The following is an 18946-nucleotide window of genomic DNA, read 5'->3' on the forward strand; positions in this document are numbered from 1 at the left end:
ATGAAAAAGTCCAAAAAAGTTTGAAAAAAAGTGTTTTTCTTATAAAAGTTTGCAAATAAATAATCTTTCTTCATAAATCTTGGCCAAAATGTATTCAGTTATCTTTTTAGTAAAAAAAAATAACCTGAATTAGTTTATAACTAAAAATTATAATTTTTCAAAACTTTTATTTTACATTTTTATTTTTTATATTATTATTTATGGGTTTTTTTTTTGTTTTGTTTTTTTTACATAACGTCACCCTAGCAGTACAGTGTCACCATGGTGACACTGTACTACTTGTGGGGGGTGATGAAGATTTTTTTTTTTTACACTGATTGCTTTTACACCCATAAAGTCTGTAAAAGCAATCATTTCCTCTTCTCTCTGGCTGCATTCCTGCAGCCATTGAGAAATACTGTGTGAGCTGTGATTGGTCACAGCTTGTCACATGGTACAAGGCTGTTGTGAATAGCCTTGTACCATGTGATCTCTGTGATCAGTCACAGATTTCATACGTAGTAAGCAATGATGTCAGCAAGTGACATCTTGCGTACTACTCTGCATGTGAATCACTGATTGGCCAATCAGTGATCACATGATCGGGACCTCGCACAGAGGTCCCGTACAACGGTAGGTGTTCCACTGTGTCCGGAGTGCTGCGCTCTCCCAGGTAGTGCGCACAAGCAGGGATCGCGGAGGACATTATAAACGGCCACTGGCCCCTGTACTACTCCTGTCTAGGGGAGGACTGACAACTCATGGGGCCCCCGGGCAATAGGGGATCATGGGGCCCCTGTGTCCTTGCCCACACCCAAAAAAGCCTATGAAAAAGGTACCAGGGGCATCTCATGGGGCCCCCTACTGACTCCTAGGCCCTCGGGCAGTGCCCGAGTTTCCAAATGGTCAGTCCGCCCCTGTAATGGAATCTTGTACTCCTTCTATATGTTCATCCCCCACAGTTATTACCTTCTGTACCACTAGCCCCTCCCTCTTAGATTGTAAGCTCCCAGGATCAGGGCCCTCCTAACCCTCTTGTATTGAACTGTATTGTTGCTGTATTGTCTCCCGTTATATTGTAAAGCGCTGAGCAAACTGTTGGCGCCATAAATCCTGTATAATAATAATAATAATAGCTGAGGAGAATGTAATGGAATGTAATAGAGAAGACAGTGGAGAAGAGAAAGAAGGAGAGAAGAAAGAGAAAAAAAAGAGGGGGGGGGGAGAGGGGGTGTGCGATGGAGATGGGTAGAGCAGTTTTGGCAGGGAAGAGGTCAATGGAGAGTTTATAGGGGAAGATAGAAAGGGGACATGCTTATATCTCTCCACCAAGGGGTTCCAAGAAAAGACCATGAGCGTCTCAGGGAAGAGCGTTAAATGCTCGTCAGTGAGTGTGGGGTGGTGACTTTATTGTTTTTTCTCAAAATTGTCGGCATTATTTTTTATAGCGCAAAAAATAAAAACGTAGAGGCGATCAAATACCACCAAAAGAAAGCTCTATTCGTGGGAAACTAAGGATGTAAATTTCATTTGGGTGCGGCGTTGCATGACCGCGCAATTGTCAGTTAAAGTAATGCAGCACCGTATCATTAAAAATGGCCTGGTCAGGAAGGGGGGGGAATCCTTTGGAGGGCAAGGGGTTAATTTTCAATATGGAGACTAGTGTGAAAAAAGAAAACAAAAACCAGAAGATCATTCATCCGATATTCTCATGTGTACTACTGTTGATAAACAAAGCAATTGACTGTTTACATGGCTTTAAGCAATTGAAAACCAAGTAGTTGTTAACATGGTTAAGAGTTGGTCCAGAGATAAACAAAGCCATGTGATCACAGTTTATAACTGTGTTTCTTTACAGTGCTTAGCTCATGAGATTATACTTCTTTGACATTTTCCAGTGAATTAAAAAAAAACTTGTAGTTTAGGAAAAAAAGATCATCAATGCAAAGGTCCATATTGGTAGGAACCATCTGCATTAATTGGCGGCTACTGTCTTCAAAATTGTACAGAACAGTATTGTACAGTGAACAATAATCCAGTAGATAAACAAAGCCATGTGATCACAGCTTGCAACTGTGTTTCTTTACAGTGCTTAGCTCATGAGATTATACTTCTTTGACATTTTCCAGTGAATTAAAAAAAAATGTATAGTTTAGGAAAAAAAAATCGCCAATGCAAATATCCATATTGGTAGAACCATCTGCATTAATATGCGGCTATTAACTGTCTTAAAAATTTTACAAACAGGATTGTACAGTGAATAATAGTTCAGTAGATAAACAAAGCCATGTGATCACAGTTTATAACTGTGTTTCTTTACAGTGCTTAGCTCCTGAGATTATACTTCTTTGAAATTTTCCAGTGAATTAAAAAAAACTTGTAGTTTAGGGAAAACAAAATAAACAAACCCATGTGATCAAAGTTTGCAACTGTGTTTCTTTATAGCTCTTAGCTCATGAAATGACACTTCTTTCAAATTCCTGAGTGAATTAAAAAACTTTTAATCCCAGAATAAAGAGATCTGCTCACCAATGCCAAAGGTCCATTAATATGCAGCCACTGAATATCTTCAGAATTGTACAGAACAGTATTGTACAGTGGACAATATTTCAGTAGATAAACAAACCCATGTGATCAAAGTTTGCAACTGTGTTTCTTTCTAGCTCTTAGCTCATGAAATGACACTTGTTTCAAATTTCTGAGTGGATTAAAAAGTTTGTAGTTCAGGAATAAAGAGATCTGCTCACCAATGCCAAAGGTCCATCCTGGGAGTAACCATCCCAACTCATAGTTGGCCACTGAAGATCTTCATAATTGTACAGAAGGAAGGTCTGATCGCCATCGGTGCTCAGGACGGCCTGAAATGTGTTCACCTGTAAATACAAAAAAAATCAGTATTAGAAATTAAACTTTGGAAAGACATTTTAAAGGTTAGAAAATATTCATTGTTGCAGCTGAAAAAAAGCATCATGGTTATAGATCTGTGAGATAAAAATCGGTGTCCAAAGAAATTTTTTTTTATAATAAATTTTGATATAAAATAAAATAAAATATAATATATTTTATAATCAAATAAAAATAATAATAATAATAATACCAATAAATAATCACCCTCTATATAGACACTTCAAAGTCCCACTTTCACCCTTGAAAGTCCAAAATTTTTAAAAAATAAACCTTTATAGTGTCAATAAAATATATCAAATTATCATAAATCCAAGAATCAAGAATCCAAGATCTACCTTATATGTTGAGGATCTATAATACGCGACCCGGTGCCACGTGGCTACAAACGCCCACTGAGCTGTGAAATTCACGGCGTGGAAATAAGTCCTGACATCGGAGGTGGCCCGGGACAGAACACTGACATCGAAGATCTCACGGTAATATACATCACCCATTATTCTATTATCAACATCAGCCCAGAAGACGGCCAGGAACGGGTTTCCAAAAGCAACAGGAAGACCTTGTGGTGTAAATTGACCGATTGGCGAGTCAAATGATAGCAGACCGTTATTATTCACCTGTGGAGGAGAAAATGGAGAAAAAAGAAATAATATTTTTGCAATGTAGTGTTTGTTGGGAATGGAACCTAATTTGTTAACAGAGAGAGGTGAGTGTATGACCCATAAACATAAATTCTATTGGTGAAGCCTCATTTTGAAAATACGTATTTAAAAAAAAAAATAGAATTAGAAAACAAAAGAGATTTTGGTCCAGCAATATACTCACATAGAGATTGTAAGGGTGTGACGCATGGATTAATACTGGTGTGTAATGTTAAACTGCAATATGCTCTTTGGTCAGTAGATGGCAGCAAAGTACAAGAATTGATTTTGTACTGACTTTTGCTAAGACAAGATAAATGCTTCTTTACCCTATAAAGTTTAATGAATACTAATTTAGGGGCCGAGTAGGACCCTCAGAAGGGTCATAGTGAACTGTAAATGCAGGTTTGAGGCTGCAATTAAGAAATGACTTACTGCATCACAAACTCTATGGTAAGGGGAGGAGTTCCTGTGCTGAGGAGGAAGTGGAGTCTGGGTCTGGCTGTTGGATGCTGAGGACATCTGGAGAATCTGTGTGGGGCCTGGAAGAGGATTTACAACTCACAGTGGAATCGTGTACCCTCTGAATCTGTGGGCCCAGCCCTCGGTCTTCCTTCAGAGATAAGAGTAATATCTTCCAAAAAGTGGAATGTTTCTGAAAAGATGTATTACTGGAGATTTTTTTTTTTTTGCACCCACAGCAATATACGGTATAGGAATGGTAGCTAGTTACCTAATCCATAGGCATGACTGTGTAATATACTGATAAGAATCAAGCCTCCTTTTATTATAGTAAGAGTATTGTTCTTTGTAAATTTATTAAGAATGTTTCAAAAATTTAAAATACGTATTTAAAAAACAAAAAGGTTAGGAGTTAGAAAAATGATGAAGATAGAGGTTTTGTTCCAGCAATATACTCACATAGAGATAAGAGTAATGTCTTCCAAAAAGTGGGATGTTCCTGGTAAGATATATTATTGGAGATCCTCCATCGTCTGTTTTTGGGTTGATAATGTCAATAACGGGTCCATATGGGTAGAGAAGAGCTGAGGTAAAGAAAATAAAATCCCTTACATCCATCCACCATCAAAACCATATTAAAATGGAAAACCACCGCGCATTAAAGCGGAGCTCCACCCAAAAGGGGACTGCTCCCCTGCTCCCCATTAAGGATTGGCACCTTTGGGGGGTGGGGGGGAGCGGGTACCCGAATTTGACAGGTACCCGCTCCCATTTCTGGTCTGATCACCTAGGCAATCGGAAACAGAAGGTGTATTCCTTCCTGTATTCCTGTATTCTTTTGGGACACTTGGTATACCTTCCTGTATTCTTTTGGGACACTTGGTATACCTTCCTGTATTCTTTTGGGACACGTGACAGGTCCCAGAAGACTACAGGACCATTCATGAAGAGCAGTTCTACTTGCGCATGCGCATTGGGTACCCGGCAGTGAAGCCGCAAGCTATCAGAGCCGGTGCCTACACTGAAGATGCCGGCCTCCTGTAATACAGGATGGATGGTGAAACGGCCTGCGGGGGGGACACCACGGGACCGAGGGACAGGTAAGTGGCTGTTTTTTAAAAGTGAGCAGCTACAGTTTTTGTAGCTGCTGACTTTTATTTTTTAAGTGGTGAATGGAACTCCGCTTTACTGTAAAGGCTCCTTTGTGGCTCTGAGGAAGAGGCTGAGTCCTTGAAGCGCGTCAGCCGGTTGGTCATCCAGGGTTCCATTGTTGTGGACTCTGTATGGATTGAACACCTTTGTTCACTGTGATGTGCCTGTGTTTTATATGTCCATCGTGAGTATGATCCCTACTTTTAGAGCATGTAAGTATGCCATGTTTGTTATTAAAAAAAAAAAAATGATCCATTACAATCACTTTAATTGCAGTATAAAATATATAAGTCTCCTACCCTCCAATGGATACATAACCTGCTTGCAATACAAATCACAAGGAAAAAATTTGAAACACGAAATCATAAAATATAATTTAATAAATAATCATAAAAAATAATAATAATATAATAATAATAAATGTAATTAAATAATATAATCGAACCAAAAACACTGAAATTTGAAATAGAGCGCCAAGTTCGCACATCGCTGAGTAAAGTCGCAAAATCGTTTTCAGTGTCTGATGAGGAATTTCCCCCACGAATCATTATCACTCAATTCTGCAAGTGGTTCTGATTTACTATCGCTGTTCTCTAGCCGGTCTAAAACCGCTTTTGACCTAAAGGGACGCTTTTTGGACGCCATGGACGTTTCTCAGTTTCCAGGCAGAAGGAACGGTAAAAATGCAGGCAGGGCGCCGGACAAAGCACTCGGGACAAAATGTATGTGAAATGGTTTGATACAGGAATGTTATACTATGTGATTTTAGTGTATTTAGCTGGTGATAGGAGGTAGGAGGAGATGCTGGAGGATAGGGTAGACCTTGAAAAAGTCTACACCACATTGGCAGGCCTTCAGGTGATACCACGGCTTTTCAATCCCTTATTGCACAATCATCTGTTAAACTCATCTGACCTCTAATGAGTATTCAGCACCTGTGGAATTCATGTACCTTGTAACTTTTGAGGTTCCCGTTATCCTGATAGGACCATGCCTGGATTATCCTCATATTTCCCTTTTCCCTCTTATCTTACCTATTTTGTAGCATTTGTTTCTTTCTTGATATTATTTCTTCCCCAGGTTCTGAGGAGGCCCTCTAATAGATGTACTACTTGCACTCTTAAAGTGTCGGAATTTCCCTTAACAGTTTTACAATCTATGTATTGCCTATCGACCACATTGTATTTGCTGGCATTATTTACCATACACCTGCAATTTTTTCCTGAAATACACGAATAAAGAGTTATTCAATGAAATATCTGCTTGTGATTTGTATTTACCTGAAGAAAATATGACAGGAGAAGTAGCAATCATGGTTTGGGGATAGTGTGGCCCCGTAGTTGTTTCCAAAGTGGACTCATCTAGGAAGAAAACATATGATAAAGACTATGTGCTGACAATATTTTTAAATTCCTTCTTCCATCATCTTCGCTTTAGGAATGTGGAAAATGAGACTCTACAATGTGTGATGACCCTACAAGGTGTGATGACCCCAAAATTTGTGAGGACCCTACAAGGTGCGATGACCCTACAATGTGTGATGACCCTACAATGTGTGATGACCATATGATTTGTGATGACCCTAAAAGGTGTGATGACTCTACGATATGTGATGACCCTATGATGTGTGATGACCCTACGATGTGTGATGACCCTACAAGGTGTGATGACTCTAAGATATGTGATGACCCTATGATGTGTGATGATCCTACAATGTGTGATGACTCTACGATATGTGATGACCCTATGATGTGTGATGACCCTACGATGTGTGATGATCCTACAATGTGTGATGACCCTACAAGGTGTGATGACCCTACAATGTGTGATGACCCTACGATGTGTGATGACCCTATGATGTGTGATGACCCTACAACATGTGATGACCCTACAATGTGTGATGACCCTACAATGTGTGATGACCCTATGATGTGTAATGACCCTACAAGGTATGATGACCCTACAACGTGTGATGACCCTACAAGATGTGATGACCCTACAAGGTGTGATGACCCTACAATGTGTGATGACCCTACGATGTGTGATGACCCTATGATGTGTGATGACCCTACAACATGTGATGACCCTACAATGTGTGATGACCCTACAATGTGTGATGACCCTATGATGTGTAATGACCCTACAAGGTGTGCTGACCCTACAAGGTGTGATGACCCTACAATGTGTGATGACCCTACAATGTGTGATGACCCTACAGTGTGTGATGACCCTACAATGTGTGATGACCCTACAATGTGTAATGATCCTATATTGTGTGATGACCCTAGGATGTGTGATGACCCTAGGATGTGTGATGACCCTACAATGTGTGATGACCCTATGATGTGTGATGACCCTAGGATGTGTGATGACCCTACAAGGTGTGATGACCCTACAATGTGTGATGACCCTACAAGATGTGATGACCCTACAGGGTGTGCTGACCCTACAAGGTGTGTTGACCCTACAGTGTGTGATGACCCTACAATGTGTGATGACCCTACGATGTGTGATGACCCTACGATGTGTGATGACCCTACAACCTGTAATGACACTACAACCTGTAATGACCCTACGATGTGTGATGACCCTACGATGTGTGATGACCCTACGATGTGTGATGACCCTAGAACCTGTAATGACACTACAACCTGTAATGACCCTACGATGTGTGATGACTCTAGGATGTGTGATGACCCTACAATGTGTGATGACCCTAGGATGTGTGATGACCCTAAGATGTGTGATGACTCTAGGATGTGTGATGACCCTACAATATGTGATGTTTGTAATTTACACTTCTTTGTGGTATTGAAAATGTCCCTAATTGTTAACATAACTATAATAATTTTGATATTGTAATTTACCTTTCCATATGTCCTATAGACCCACATGGAAGAAAAATATATTTTAAAAATACATTCTTAACATATTCTTCCCAATTATATTGACATATATTTCAAATACTAAAAGTTTGGCCGTATTCAATATATTTCAAAAATATATTTCAATATATTTGTGAATATATTATTAAAAATATATTCAGAACACATGCTGAAATATATTTCAAAGTGTAATTTGGAATGCATTTACAAGTATATTTAAAAATCTATGTTTAAATGCATTTTTTGAGATGTTCAAAAATATTTGGAAAATATATTTTAAAAAATATATTTTTAAATATATGCCTTTGGAAAATATATTTTAATTTGCATTTCTGCAATACATGTTAAAATATATTCATTTAGGTCAATATATTGTAAATATATGTCGCATGTATAATTTTTTTTACTAAATATATTGGAAATATATTTCTCTGCCATATGGGGTCCTAAAGGATCAATACATTACAATCTTTTTATGAAAATTATAAATTATATTAAAAAAAATAAAAATCACAAAGAATTAAAAATGTTCGAACTTCACCTATATCACCATGGATGTCTTCTGGATGGGGTTTGTCCACTCGGAAAGCCCAAAGTCCGTGCATATTGACATTGCCTCTGAATAACAGATCAATGATATCGGAAGAGAAGGATCCTGGGAGCGTGTAGTATCCTGTACTGTGGCCACTGTTCAGTCCAGCCTAGGCAATTCAAGATCATAGATAGAACATGTACTAACACGTGTAACGTGTAAAGTGCAAGCATTGCATCCTATTGCATAAAACTACGGGAGGGGGCGGAGACAAGACCAGGCACCTTGTACAAGGAGGGAAAGCAGCAGTGACTGGTCTTTATTATAGGAAGCTCTTGCAAAGATTTGGAAAAAATACAAAAAACAAAACCAAGACTAAAGTAAAATTCATATAGGTCTTGGATGTAGACAATATTTGTTTAGCCTGGACTTTGGGAAAACAACAACAAATGGTATATATGTCCTTGAAACATTATGGTTCTTGATCTAGCTATATTTTATATATAAATATATATATATATATATATATATACATATATAAATATGTATTTTTTTAAACATATTCTTCAGATTTTTTTTAAGATATAAAAAAAGCAATTTTAACATATTTTTACATATACTTGTAAATACATTCTAAAAATGTATGAATCAGAGAAAGAAGTGAGCGCTTTTAAAAAAGGACAAGCAGCTGAAACACATAGGACAACCAAAAAATTCCTCACATGAATATAAAATATAAAGTGCAGCGCTATAAATGTGACATAAATTATAAAAAAGGGGAAATGAATAAAATAAAAAATGAATAATGAATCAAAATATATATAAAAGAAAAATAAGTCCCAATGTAAAAAGTCCCAGTAAAGGTGACTTCAGGCGGCCGTGCACACTGACCAGAGGTGCATGCAATGTGGCAGAGATGGAGTTCAGGATGTAGTCATCATGGAAAAAAGGGGGGTAGATACGTCGGGAAGGCCGGGGGGAGCCGTACAGCTGATAAGTGCGTGGCTGAGGTCTGTACATTTGGAAGTCCATCTCGGTGGCTTCATGTTGGCGATATTGGATTTCCTTTGCCACAAAGTGGTTCTTTCATGTCCTTGTGCTTAGCAAATTTTCTGGCTCTTGGATCTGGTAGTTTCTTGAAGAATCCTCTTGGCCTGACATGAGCTCCCAGACTCACCCAGGCTGTTTTTTTATTTTGAACATGTGACCAGCAGCAGAGGAATAGAAGCTCCTACTGATTGTTTCCCTGCAGACAGGCTTGGAAAGAGCTGTGACAGCTATATATTGATTAGGGAAAAGGCATTTCTCTTGATTCCTTGTGGGGAGTATCTCCTCCTAGATACCGTTGATGTGGAGTGGAGGAGTGGTGGTTTTCTCTGGTGGAGCTGTGATTTCTTCCTTGCTGTCTAGTGGAACCTGTGCTGCTTTGGTCTGGGGATCTTCACTGACCCAGGGATTGCATCTACCCCCCTTTTTTATATGATGACTACATCCTGAACTCCATCTCTGCCACATTGCATGCACCTCTGGTCAGTGTGCACGGCCGCCTGAAGTCACCTTTACTGGGACTTTTTACATTGGGACTTATTTTTCTTTTATATATATTTTGATTCATTATTCATTTTTTATTTTATTCATTTCCCCTTTTTTATAATTTATGTCACATTTATAGCGCTGCACTTTATATTTTATATTCTAAAAATGTAGATTTGTATTTTTAAAGATATACAGTATATTTGACATGCATTTTTAAAAATAATTTTCATATATTTTGTAATAAAAATGCATTTCAACATGCAGTGTGTGTGTATGTGTGTGTGTATATGTATATGTATATATATATATTTATTTATTGAAATATATTTTGAAATATATTGAATACGGCCAAAATTGTAGCATTTCAAATGTATGGCAATATATTTGGCAAGAATAGTTTTAAAATATATTTAAAATCAATTTTTCTTCCATATGGGTGGTTCTGGCACCTCCAGCACTGAAAGTATGTAAAGGGTGCTGGGTTGTGCTGGACAATCTATTGTTGCTGGTTGCTAGGGAATCTATTGTCACTGAGGGGGGGCTCTATTTTTGCGTGGTGGTCTATCATTGCTGGGGAGTCTATTGTTGCTCGTGGGGGATCTATTGTTGATGGGGGTCAATTGTTGCTGGAAGGAATATACAGTTCAGAGAGGGGTCTGTTGTCTATTGATACTGGCTTCTGGAGAGTCTATGGATGCTGGCTGCTGGGAGATCTGTTGTAGCTTCAGGGGTCTATTGTTGCTGGGGTGGTATTTTGTTTTGAGGGTCCATTGTTTCTGGAGGAATCTATTGTTTCGGGGGGGGGTCTAATGCTGCTGGCTGCAGGGGATCTATTTTTCTGCTTTTCTTGTTATTATTACAAATTTTTTAGTACCACAAAATGATACTTGGCTCTTTATTTTCTAAAAGGAATGGTACTAGGAGGTTGGTAGGGGGTGGAACCAAGTGAAGGTGCTCGGAGGTGGGTAGGGGGTGGAACCAAGTGAAGGTGCTCGGAGGTTGGTAGGGGGTGGAACCAAGTGAAGGTGCTCGGACGTTGGTAGGGGGTGAACCAAGTGAAGGTGCTTGGAGGTTGGTAGGGGGTGGAACCAAGTGAAGATGCTCGGAGATGGGTAGGGGGTGGAACCAAGTGAAGGTGCTCGGACGTTGGTAGGGGGTGGAACCAAGTGAAGGTGCTTGGAGGTTGGTAGGGGGTGGAACCAAGTGAAGGTGCTCGGAGATGGGTATGGGGGGTGGAGGCAAGAAGTGACTCAGAAGGGGGGAGTGGCAAATACACTTACTGGTGTAATAGACCCTAAATGGGTACATATTAAGCACGCTCAGTTAAAGAGTAACTTTTTTTTCATTTTGGATAGAGTAAGGGAGAGTTAGAACCCCCACTGGGGAGATTTCCTAGGTGGGTGCTGCATCTGTCACCTTCTAAGACTGAGAACAGAGAGATCAAAGACCGCTGTTTAGCTGTTCTCAGTCTTCAGTGGGCAGAGAACCAGCAACTCTCAGTGCCGAACAAACTGTACTCCTGTGATCCATAGAAGAAGTAGGGTCAAAAAAAGTTGGCCATAATTCCCCTTTCACTTCCTGTCCCATATCCAAAATAGGAAACGAGAGAAAATTTCCTCCAAAGTGAGGAGGAAGGGTCATCAAAACTAGTGTCCCTGTTGGAAGATTTCCCTTCTATTAGTGTTCTGATGTCAACCCAAAATTTGGGATTTTCTTTCGCTTTCACTTTTTCAAAGATAAATAATTCTTGTTAAAACTAGGGGTGGACTGACAACTCATAAGGGCCCCCTGGGCAATAGGGGATCATGGGGCCCCTGTGCCCTTGCCCACACTCAAACCACATTCAAAAAAGCCTATGAAAGGTACCAGGGGCATCTAATGGGGCCCCCTACCGACCCCCTAGTTCCCAAATGGTCAGTCCGCCCCTGGGGAAAACTGTAATCTTGAAAATGTTCTTACTAAGGCCAAAGGTCCATATTGATTGCAGTTGCAGCTGATCTGTAAAGTTGGCCACTGAATATCTTCATAAATGTACAGAAGGAAAGTCTGATGGCCATCAGTGCTTAGGACAACCTGAAATGTGTTCACCTGTAAATACAGAAATCAAAATTAGGACCATATATTTAACCCCGTCAAGTCCGGACACTTTCACCCCCTCCCTGTCCAGGCCAATTTTCATCTTTCAGCGCTTTGAACGACAATTGCCCGGTCATGCAACACTGTACCCATATGAATTTTTCAGCATTTTTTTTTGAGACAGATAAAACTTTATTTTGGTGGTATTTATTCACCACTGGGATTTTTTTTTTTGCTATATAAATGAAAAAGTACAAAAATTTTGAAAAAAAGTGTTTTTCTTATAAAATTTTGCAATAAATAATCTTTCTTCATAAATCTTGGCCAACATTTATTCAGTTATCTTTTAAGTAAAAAAAAAAAAAAATTAACCCAATTTAGTTTATAACCAAAAATTACAATTTTTAAAAAAAGTTTTTACATTTTATTTTTTTTTTTATACTTTTATTTATGTTTGTTTTAACATACTGTCACCCTAGCAGTAAAGTGTCAGCATAGTGACACTGTACTACTTGTGGGGGGTGATGAAGATTTTTTTATTTTACACTGATTGCTTTTACACCCATAAAGGCTGTAAAAGCAATAATTTCTCCCTCTCTCTGCATTCTTGCAGACATTGAGAAATACTGTGAGAGCTGTGATTGGTCACAGCTTGTCACATGGTACAAGGCAGTTGTGAATGGCCCTGTACCATGTGATCATTCACAGATTTCACATGTAGTAAGCAATGAAGTCAGAAGTGACATCTTGCTTACTACTATTGTACAATCAGTGATCACATTATTTATTTCAGGTACTTATATAGCGCCGTCAATTTACACAGCACTTTTACATATATATTGTACATTCACATCAGTCCCTAACCCTCAAGGGGCGTACAATCTAAGGTCCCTAACTCACAGTCATGCATACGCATACTAGGGCCAATTTAGACAGGAGCCAATTCACCTACCAGCATGTCTTTTGGAGTGTGGGAGGAAACCAGAGTACCTGGAGGAAACCCACACAGACACAACATGCAAACTCCAAGCAGGTGGTGCCATGGTTGGGATTTGAGCCTGTGACCCGAGTACTGCTAAGCAGAAGTGCTAACCATTTAGGCACTGTGTTGCCCATATGATCAGGACCTCACACAGAGGTCCCATACAGCGATCGGTGTTCCTTCCTGATCCCCCCGAGAGGCAATCGGATCTTCCCTGGATCAACTTATAAATGTTAGTATCCAGTTATATTCTGTGTATCTAAGAAAGAATCCAGGACTTTTTAAAAAAAATTCAGTTTTTAAGGAAACAAGTACACAGTATTTAAATGTAATAAAACAGAGATTCTGCTTACCCTGTTTGTCTTCGATCCTACATATGGAACTCGGTGCCACGTGGCTACAAATACCCACTGAGCTGTGAAATCCACGACATGGAAGTAAGTCCTGATATCGGAGGTGGCCCGGGACAGAAGAGCGGGATCGGCGCTCTCACGGTAATAAATATCCCCTTCCAATCTGTTATCTACGTCTGACCAGAAGACCGCCAGGAATGGGTTTCCAGAAGCAACAGGAAGAGCTTGCGGTGAATATTCATCGATTGGTGAGTGGAATGATAACAAGCCATTATTATTGACCTGTGAAGAAGAACATTAGGGGTGTTAGTAATTATTTTGGTAGCTGAGTGTCTAACATAGGGACATGACTGCAAATATAAAATACAATTTTGGAAAAAAAACGTTGTGACATGCTTAAAGTAAATGTAATCCATAACTAAATCTCACTTAGTATCAAGACCAGAACCTTGCATCTGGTAGTAGACCTTCTTGCTGAGCCACCTGAGATGCTGGACAGGGCCTTGCTTGATTACTTGGACAAACTTACTTTCTGCCTTGTTTCTGGTTGAACCTTGAACTCCTTGCTGTTCCCATGAACTTCCTATTTAAGCCTTTTGCATTTCCTGATTTGCCAGATCAGTGTGCTCTCTCCTGCTGATATCTCCTTCTTGCGACTCCTGCTGCTGTTCATAACTTTGTTACCACTCGTTACTGACCTTTGGCTTGTTCCTCAACTACGCTTTACCTAGGTGGCTACCCTAGTCCAGTATCAGATCAAGAGCTCTGGTGAATACCGCTTAGTGCTTAGAAACCACACGTTGGGTGAGCCCTTGTCATCCACCAGGGTGTCCTGCTGGTGGACTTTTCCTGCTGGTCTGTCTACTGCTATAGCGACTGGTTTAAAGGGATGAGGTGGCAACCCTAGTCCAGTATCAGATATAGCAGGTATGGATCAAGCAGAAGCATAGTCAGTAAACAAGTCAGGGTTGGTAACAAATGGTTGCAGGTTGAGATCAAGATACAGCAGGGGTGTCCAAACTATGGCCCTCCAGCTGTTGAAGTACTACAACTTCCATCATGACTCTGGGTGTCTTGCCTGTGGATGTCAGAGTCTTGCAAGGCCTCATGGGACTTGCAGTTCCTCAACACCTGGAGGGTTAAGTTTGGACACCCCTGCTTTATCTTGATCTCAACCTGCAACCATTTGTTACCAACCCTGACTTGTTTACTGACTATGCTTCTGCTTGATCCATACCTGCTATATCTGATACTGGATTAGGGTTGCCGCCTCATCCTTTTAAATCCGAACACATATTAATTACACAGGTTCTGTGGCTGATTAAGGTGGTGGTAATGAAACTCATTTAGTGCCTTAACTGCATTAACTTAGCCTCAGAACCCATGTAATTTATATGTGTTCGGGTTTAAAGGTATAAGGTGGCAACCGTATACTGGAGCCAGGCTTACATAGCTCTTGAGGACCATGACCTGGTACTAACACCCAGCAAAACCCATCTCCACCATCAAGAGCTCTGGTGAATACCGCTTAGTGCTTAGACCCCACACGTTGCGTGAGCCCGTGTCATCCACCAGGGTGTCCTACCAGTGGACTTTTCCTGCTGGTCTGTCTACAGCTATAGCTACTGGTCTACAAGCCTGACCCATGACCATAACACTTACGTAGTTCATTTAGTTCTCTGGAGAACTGTGCATGTTGTGTTGTGTTCCTCCTCTTTGAAACCACTTCCATCATACATGCACTCCATTGATGGCTGCAGTAATTCCTCAGAGTGGCTTTACTAATGGGGCAACAATGGACCATGCTTTTGCAGCGTGTGTGAACACAACCATTTGCAGACTCCATCAAAAGCCCATGTGACAGGTTGTCAATGAAGAAGCACAATGCGAGACAGTGTTGTCACATAATAACAGGACATGGCAGAGCAAGGACCTTCATGGCAGGATCACCAGATTTTAATGAATGCTGCACCTTTATACAGGTTGCAAAATATATTTGGAAATTACGGGACCAAGGTAAGGCTTATATGACATTTTTATTGATCGGTTCTACATGTAGAGCTAAGGCTTATATGACATTTTATTGATCGGGTCTACATGTAGACCTTCAGGTCTACATGTAGACTACATGTAGACCATGCTAAGGCTTATATGACTTTTTATTGATCGGGTCTACATGTAGACCTAAGGCTTAAATGACTTTTTATTGATCGGGTCTACATGTAGACCTTCAAGTCTACATGTAGATTACATGTAGACCATGCTAGGGCTTATATGACATTTTATTGATCGGGTCTACATGTAGACCTAAGGCTTAAATGACTTTTTATTGATCGGGTCTACATGTAGATTTTCAAGTGAACTGTGCTAATAAGGATAAGTATTTATTTCCAGATTAAATGCACGTGTGTACAAGGCTGCAGAACCTAATTTTAGTCATTAATATTTACTTAAAAAATTGTAATAGCACTCTTACATATAGAGAGGAGTAATTTCTCCCAAAAAGTGGGATGTTTCTGAAAGTATAGATTAAGGGTGATCTTCCATCATCTGACTTTGGATTAATTGCATCAATTGTGGATCCATAAGGGTAGAGGAGATCTGATGTCAAAGAAAAATATCAATTATTTCCATATCCAGAATCTCATTAAAATAGTCATCTTATTGGAAAAAAAATATTTTTTTTACTTTTTTACTGTAGCAGCACATTTCATCTTTCACAATAAGACATAAAAATCAAGTAAAAGTTAATTAAAAAAATAAAATAAATTTAAACAACATTTTATTATTGATTATTGATTATTTCATTGTTTAAAATTATTTAAACTAAAATTCATTATTAAATAAACATTTTAGATTCATACATTTTTTTTGCCTGCATTTTTAGAGTTGTGTTTGCAGTTTTATAACATCGTTTTTTTTTTTTTTGTTTAATAATATTTGGTTTTTTGTTTCTCATCAAATCTTACCTGCGGATGTTGTTTGACCAGAAGAGACACCTAGAACTTAAAATGAGAAGAAATTATTTGCGGTCACATTTTTCCAAACATGTTGTAAATTTTTCCTTTTTAAAATATTTTTGAGCCAAAAAAAAATAGGTGAAAACAATTCGGAAAACATTTACTTTAATAACATTTAATAATTTTTTTAAAAAAGGAAAATTTTATTTTACTTTAACTGCTGTTTTTAAAGACCCAAAATCTAAGGATATTAACATGCTAGTTTTTGGCAAATTTGCAATTTATGAAAGAGTTTTCGATACTGAAATTTATGTTTATAGTTTTGATTTTGCAACAGTTTGGTGTCAAGCATTTTCTACATTTCAACTGGAATAAATTAATTACTTTAGGTTCTCTGTTTTTACTTATTCATTTTACATTTTTAGAAAAAAAAAGGCCAGCAGGAGAATCCTGTAGACTTGAAATATTTTTTTTTTTTTTTTTAAATCAAGCTCAGCAGTCCCGAAAGGTATTGTAAATCTATAGGCTGACCTCAAGCAAAGATAATGCAACATTCATGATAGGGTTTTTAATATTTGCACATACCAGGATTTATGTTTTATTTTCTATTATTTTCATGAAATAAAAAGAAAATGTAAAATGGAGTATTCTTAAGTTTGGCCCCTGAAATGTTGAAGTCATTTTATTATTTGTAGCAAATGAAACAAAATATTTGTTTTTTGGCTGACTCATTTCATTTTCTTTCACAGCTTTAAAATACTGCAATTAAAACAGAATTACAAAAAAACAGACTAAGACTCTTTTATCCTAAAAAAAAAAAAACAGCTTTTTGTTCTGAACACAATAAAGAATATAAAATATATTTATTCCCTTAAGAAAAAAAAAAAAAGGTGGAAGCCACCCTGGCTTTCACCTTTTTTTTTTTTCTTAAGGGAACAAAAAGCTGTTTTTTTTTTTTTAGAAAGTATTTTATATTTCACACTTATATCTAGCAGGTGGTAAGGAGGGTTTCTCTGAGTCATCCTTTAATGGAGTTAAAGGACACGGTCCAATTAAAGTAATCCTCCTCCGAGATTGGTTCTGACCCCCAAAACAGGTTCCAGGGTAGAAAGCAAGGTATGATGAGATATTCTTTAAATACAATTTATATATATATATATATATTTTTTTTTTTTTTGTGTTTATTATTTTGTTAAGAGAACAAATATATATTATATTCTTTATTGTGTTCAGAACAAAAAGCTGTATTTTTTTGTTTTGTTTATTTTTGTTTTTCAGAAAGTATTTTATATTTTACACTTATATCTAGCAGGTGGTAAGGAGGGTTTCTCTAAGTCCTCCTTTAATGGAGTTAAGGGACACTGTGACATGGTCCAATCAAAGTAATCCTCCTCCAAGACTGGTTCTGACCCCCGAAACAGGTTCCAGGGAAGAAAGCAAGGTATGAAGAGATTTTCTTCCAATTTTTATTTTTTTTAAGGGAATACATATATTATATATTATATTCTTGATTGTGTTCAGAACAAAAAGCTGTTTCTTTTTTTAGTTCTTTTTTTGTTTTTGTTTTTTAAAAAGTATTTTATATTTCACACTTATATCTAGAAAGTTATATGTAGCTTAGTAAATAGGCTTTTTGAACAAATAAGGCTTTTTTTTTAAAAAAAGATTTACATACCTAAGAGGATGACAAGAAGTGCAGGTAAAAAATGCAGATCCATCGTTAATCTTAGAATTCCACCAAATCACTGCAATGTTTCAGTTATAAAAGAAAGAACAAAATAAATTACACTCATTCCTCATCAAATATTTAATATGACTTTGTCGTCAACTATAATGCTAGATAAAATAGAAACGCTTCTTTACAATTTAAATTAATGGTAATTCCATCCAGAATATATCCCTCAGGATTTTTGTGTGGCGCGAATGGGATTTTAATTAAAGGTTAGTCCTTATTGCTGTCAGTGACCCTTCTGGGGGAAAGTTCCCATCTTCTGCACCCTTTGCCACAGACACGTAACATCAAATTAGTCACTTGCACTACCGTTGACTCAAGCGATCCTTCAATGTAATGATTACTCCAGATAAGCCTACTAGGGTGTGTAGCTCACTGCAATACCGACACATGAACTAAGACTTGATGTGTGTGGTAAGGGCATGATGGGTCCTGGAAAGCATTAAAAACTCAAAATGTTACTTGAACCCAGTCCTACTCAACACCCCAAGTAGATAAAACAGGGAGATGATCTCATAGGTCTGTTGTGACTCCTTCAGAGGCTGGGGGACAGAGTGTCATAGTTAGAGGTCAAGCTTGGAAACCAGTAGCTATAGCACTGGAGAGGCTCCCACCAACCAGCAGGATAGGTACATAATCAGGTAGTCCCTGGTGCATGACGTAGGGCCACCTGAAGCACAGGGTCTAAGCACTAATCAGTATTCACCAGAGCTCCTGATGATGGTGATGGGTTTTGTTGCATGTTAGTA

General features: G+C 38.4%; 1 protein-coding gene across 1 annotated transcript; it reads right to left on the minus strand.

The window, feature by feature from the left end:
- Positions 1-2364: 2364 nt before the first annotated feature.
- On the minus strand, positions 2365-18183 carry LOC149432293 (nidogen-1-like). Its single transcript, XM_089665294.1, has 9 exons — positions 18141-18183; positions 15982-16106; positions 13506-13787; positions 12054-12182; positions 8568-8727; positions 6422-6502; positions 4449-4573; positions 3222-3503; positions 2365-2852 (listed from the first exon to the last, which is right to left on the minus strand). Exons 1-9 carry the CDS (start codon positions 18181-18183, stop codon positions 2703-2705), a joined length of 1377 nt encoding a protein of 458 aa, XP_089521420.1. The 3' UTR covers positions 2365-2702.
- Positions 18184-18946: the final 763 nt, after the last annotated feature.

The sequence above is a fragment of the Staurois parvus genome, unplaced genomic scaffold (genome assembly GCF_062004578.1).
Source record: "Staurois parvus isolate SC_StPar_1 unplaced genomic scaffold, SC_StPar_1.0 ptg002174l, whole genome shotgun sequence".
Lineage (NCBI taxonomy): Eukaryota > Metazoa > Chordata > Amphibia > Anura > Ranidae > Staurois > Staurois parvus.

Excerpts from the sequence above, each read along its gene's own strand:
- LOC149432293 (XM_089665294.1), bottom strand. The coding sequence starts at position 18,183 with ATGGATCTGCATTTTTTACCTGCACTTCTTGTCATCCTCTTAG. Across the intron at positions 13,788-15,981 it reads GAAATTACTCCTCTCTATAT|GTCAATAATAATGGCTTGTT; the intron begins GTAAGAGTGCTA and ends TCTTCTTCACAG. Across the intron at positions 4,574-6,421 it reads TCCTGTCATATTTTCTTCAG|CTCTTCTCTACCCATATGGA; the intron begins GTAAATACAAAT and ends TCTTTACCTCAG.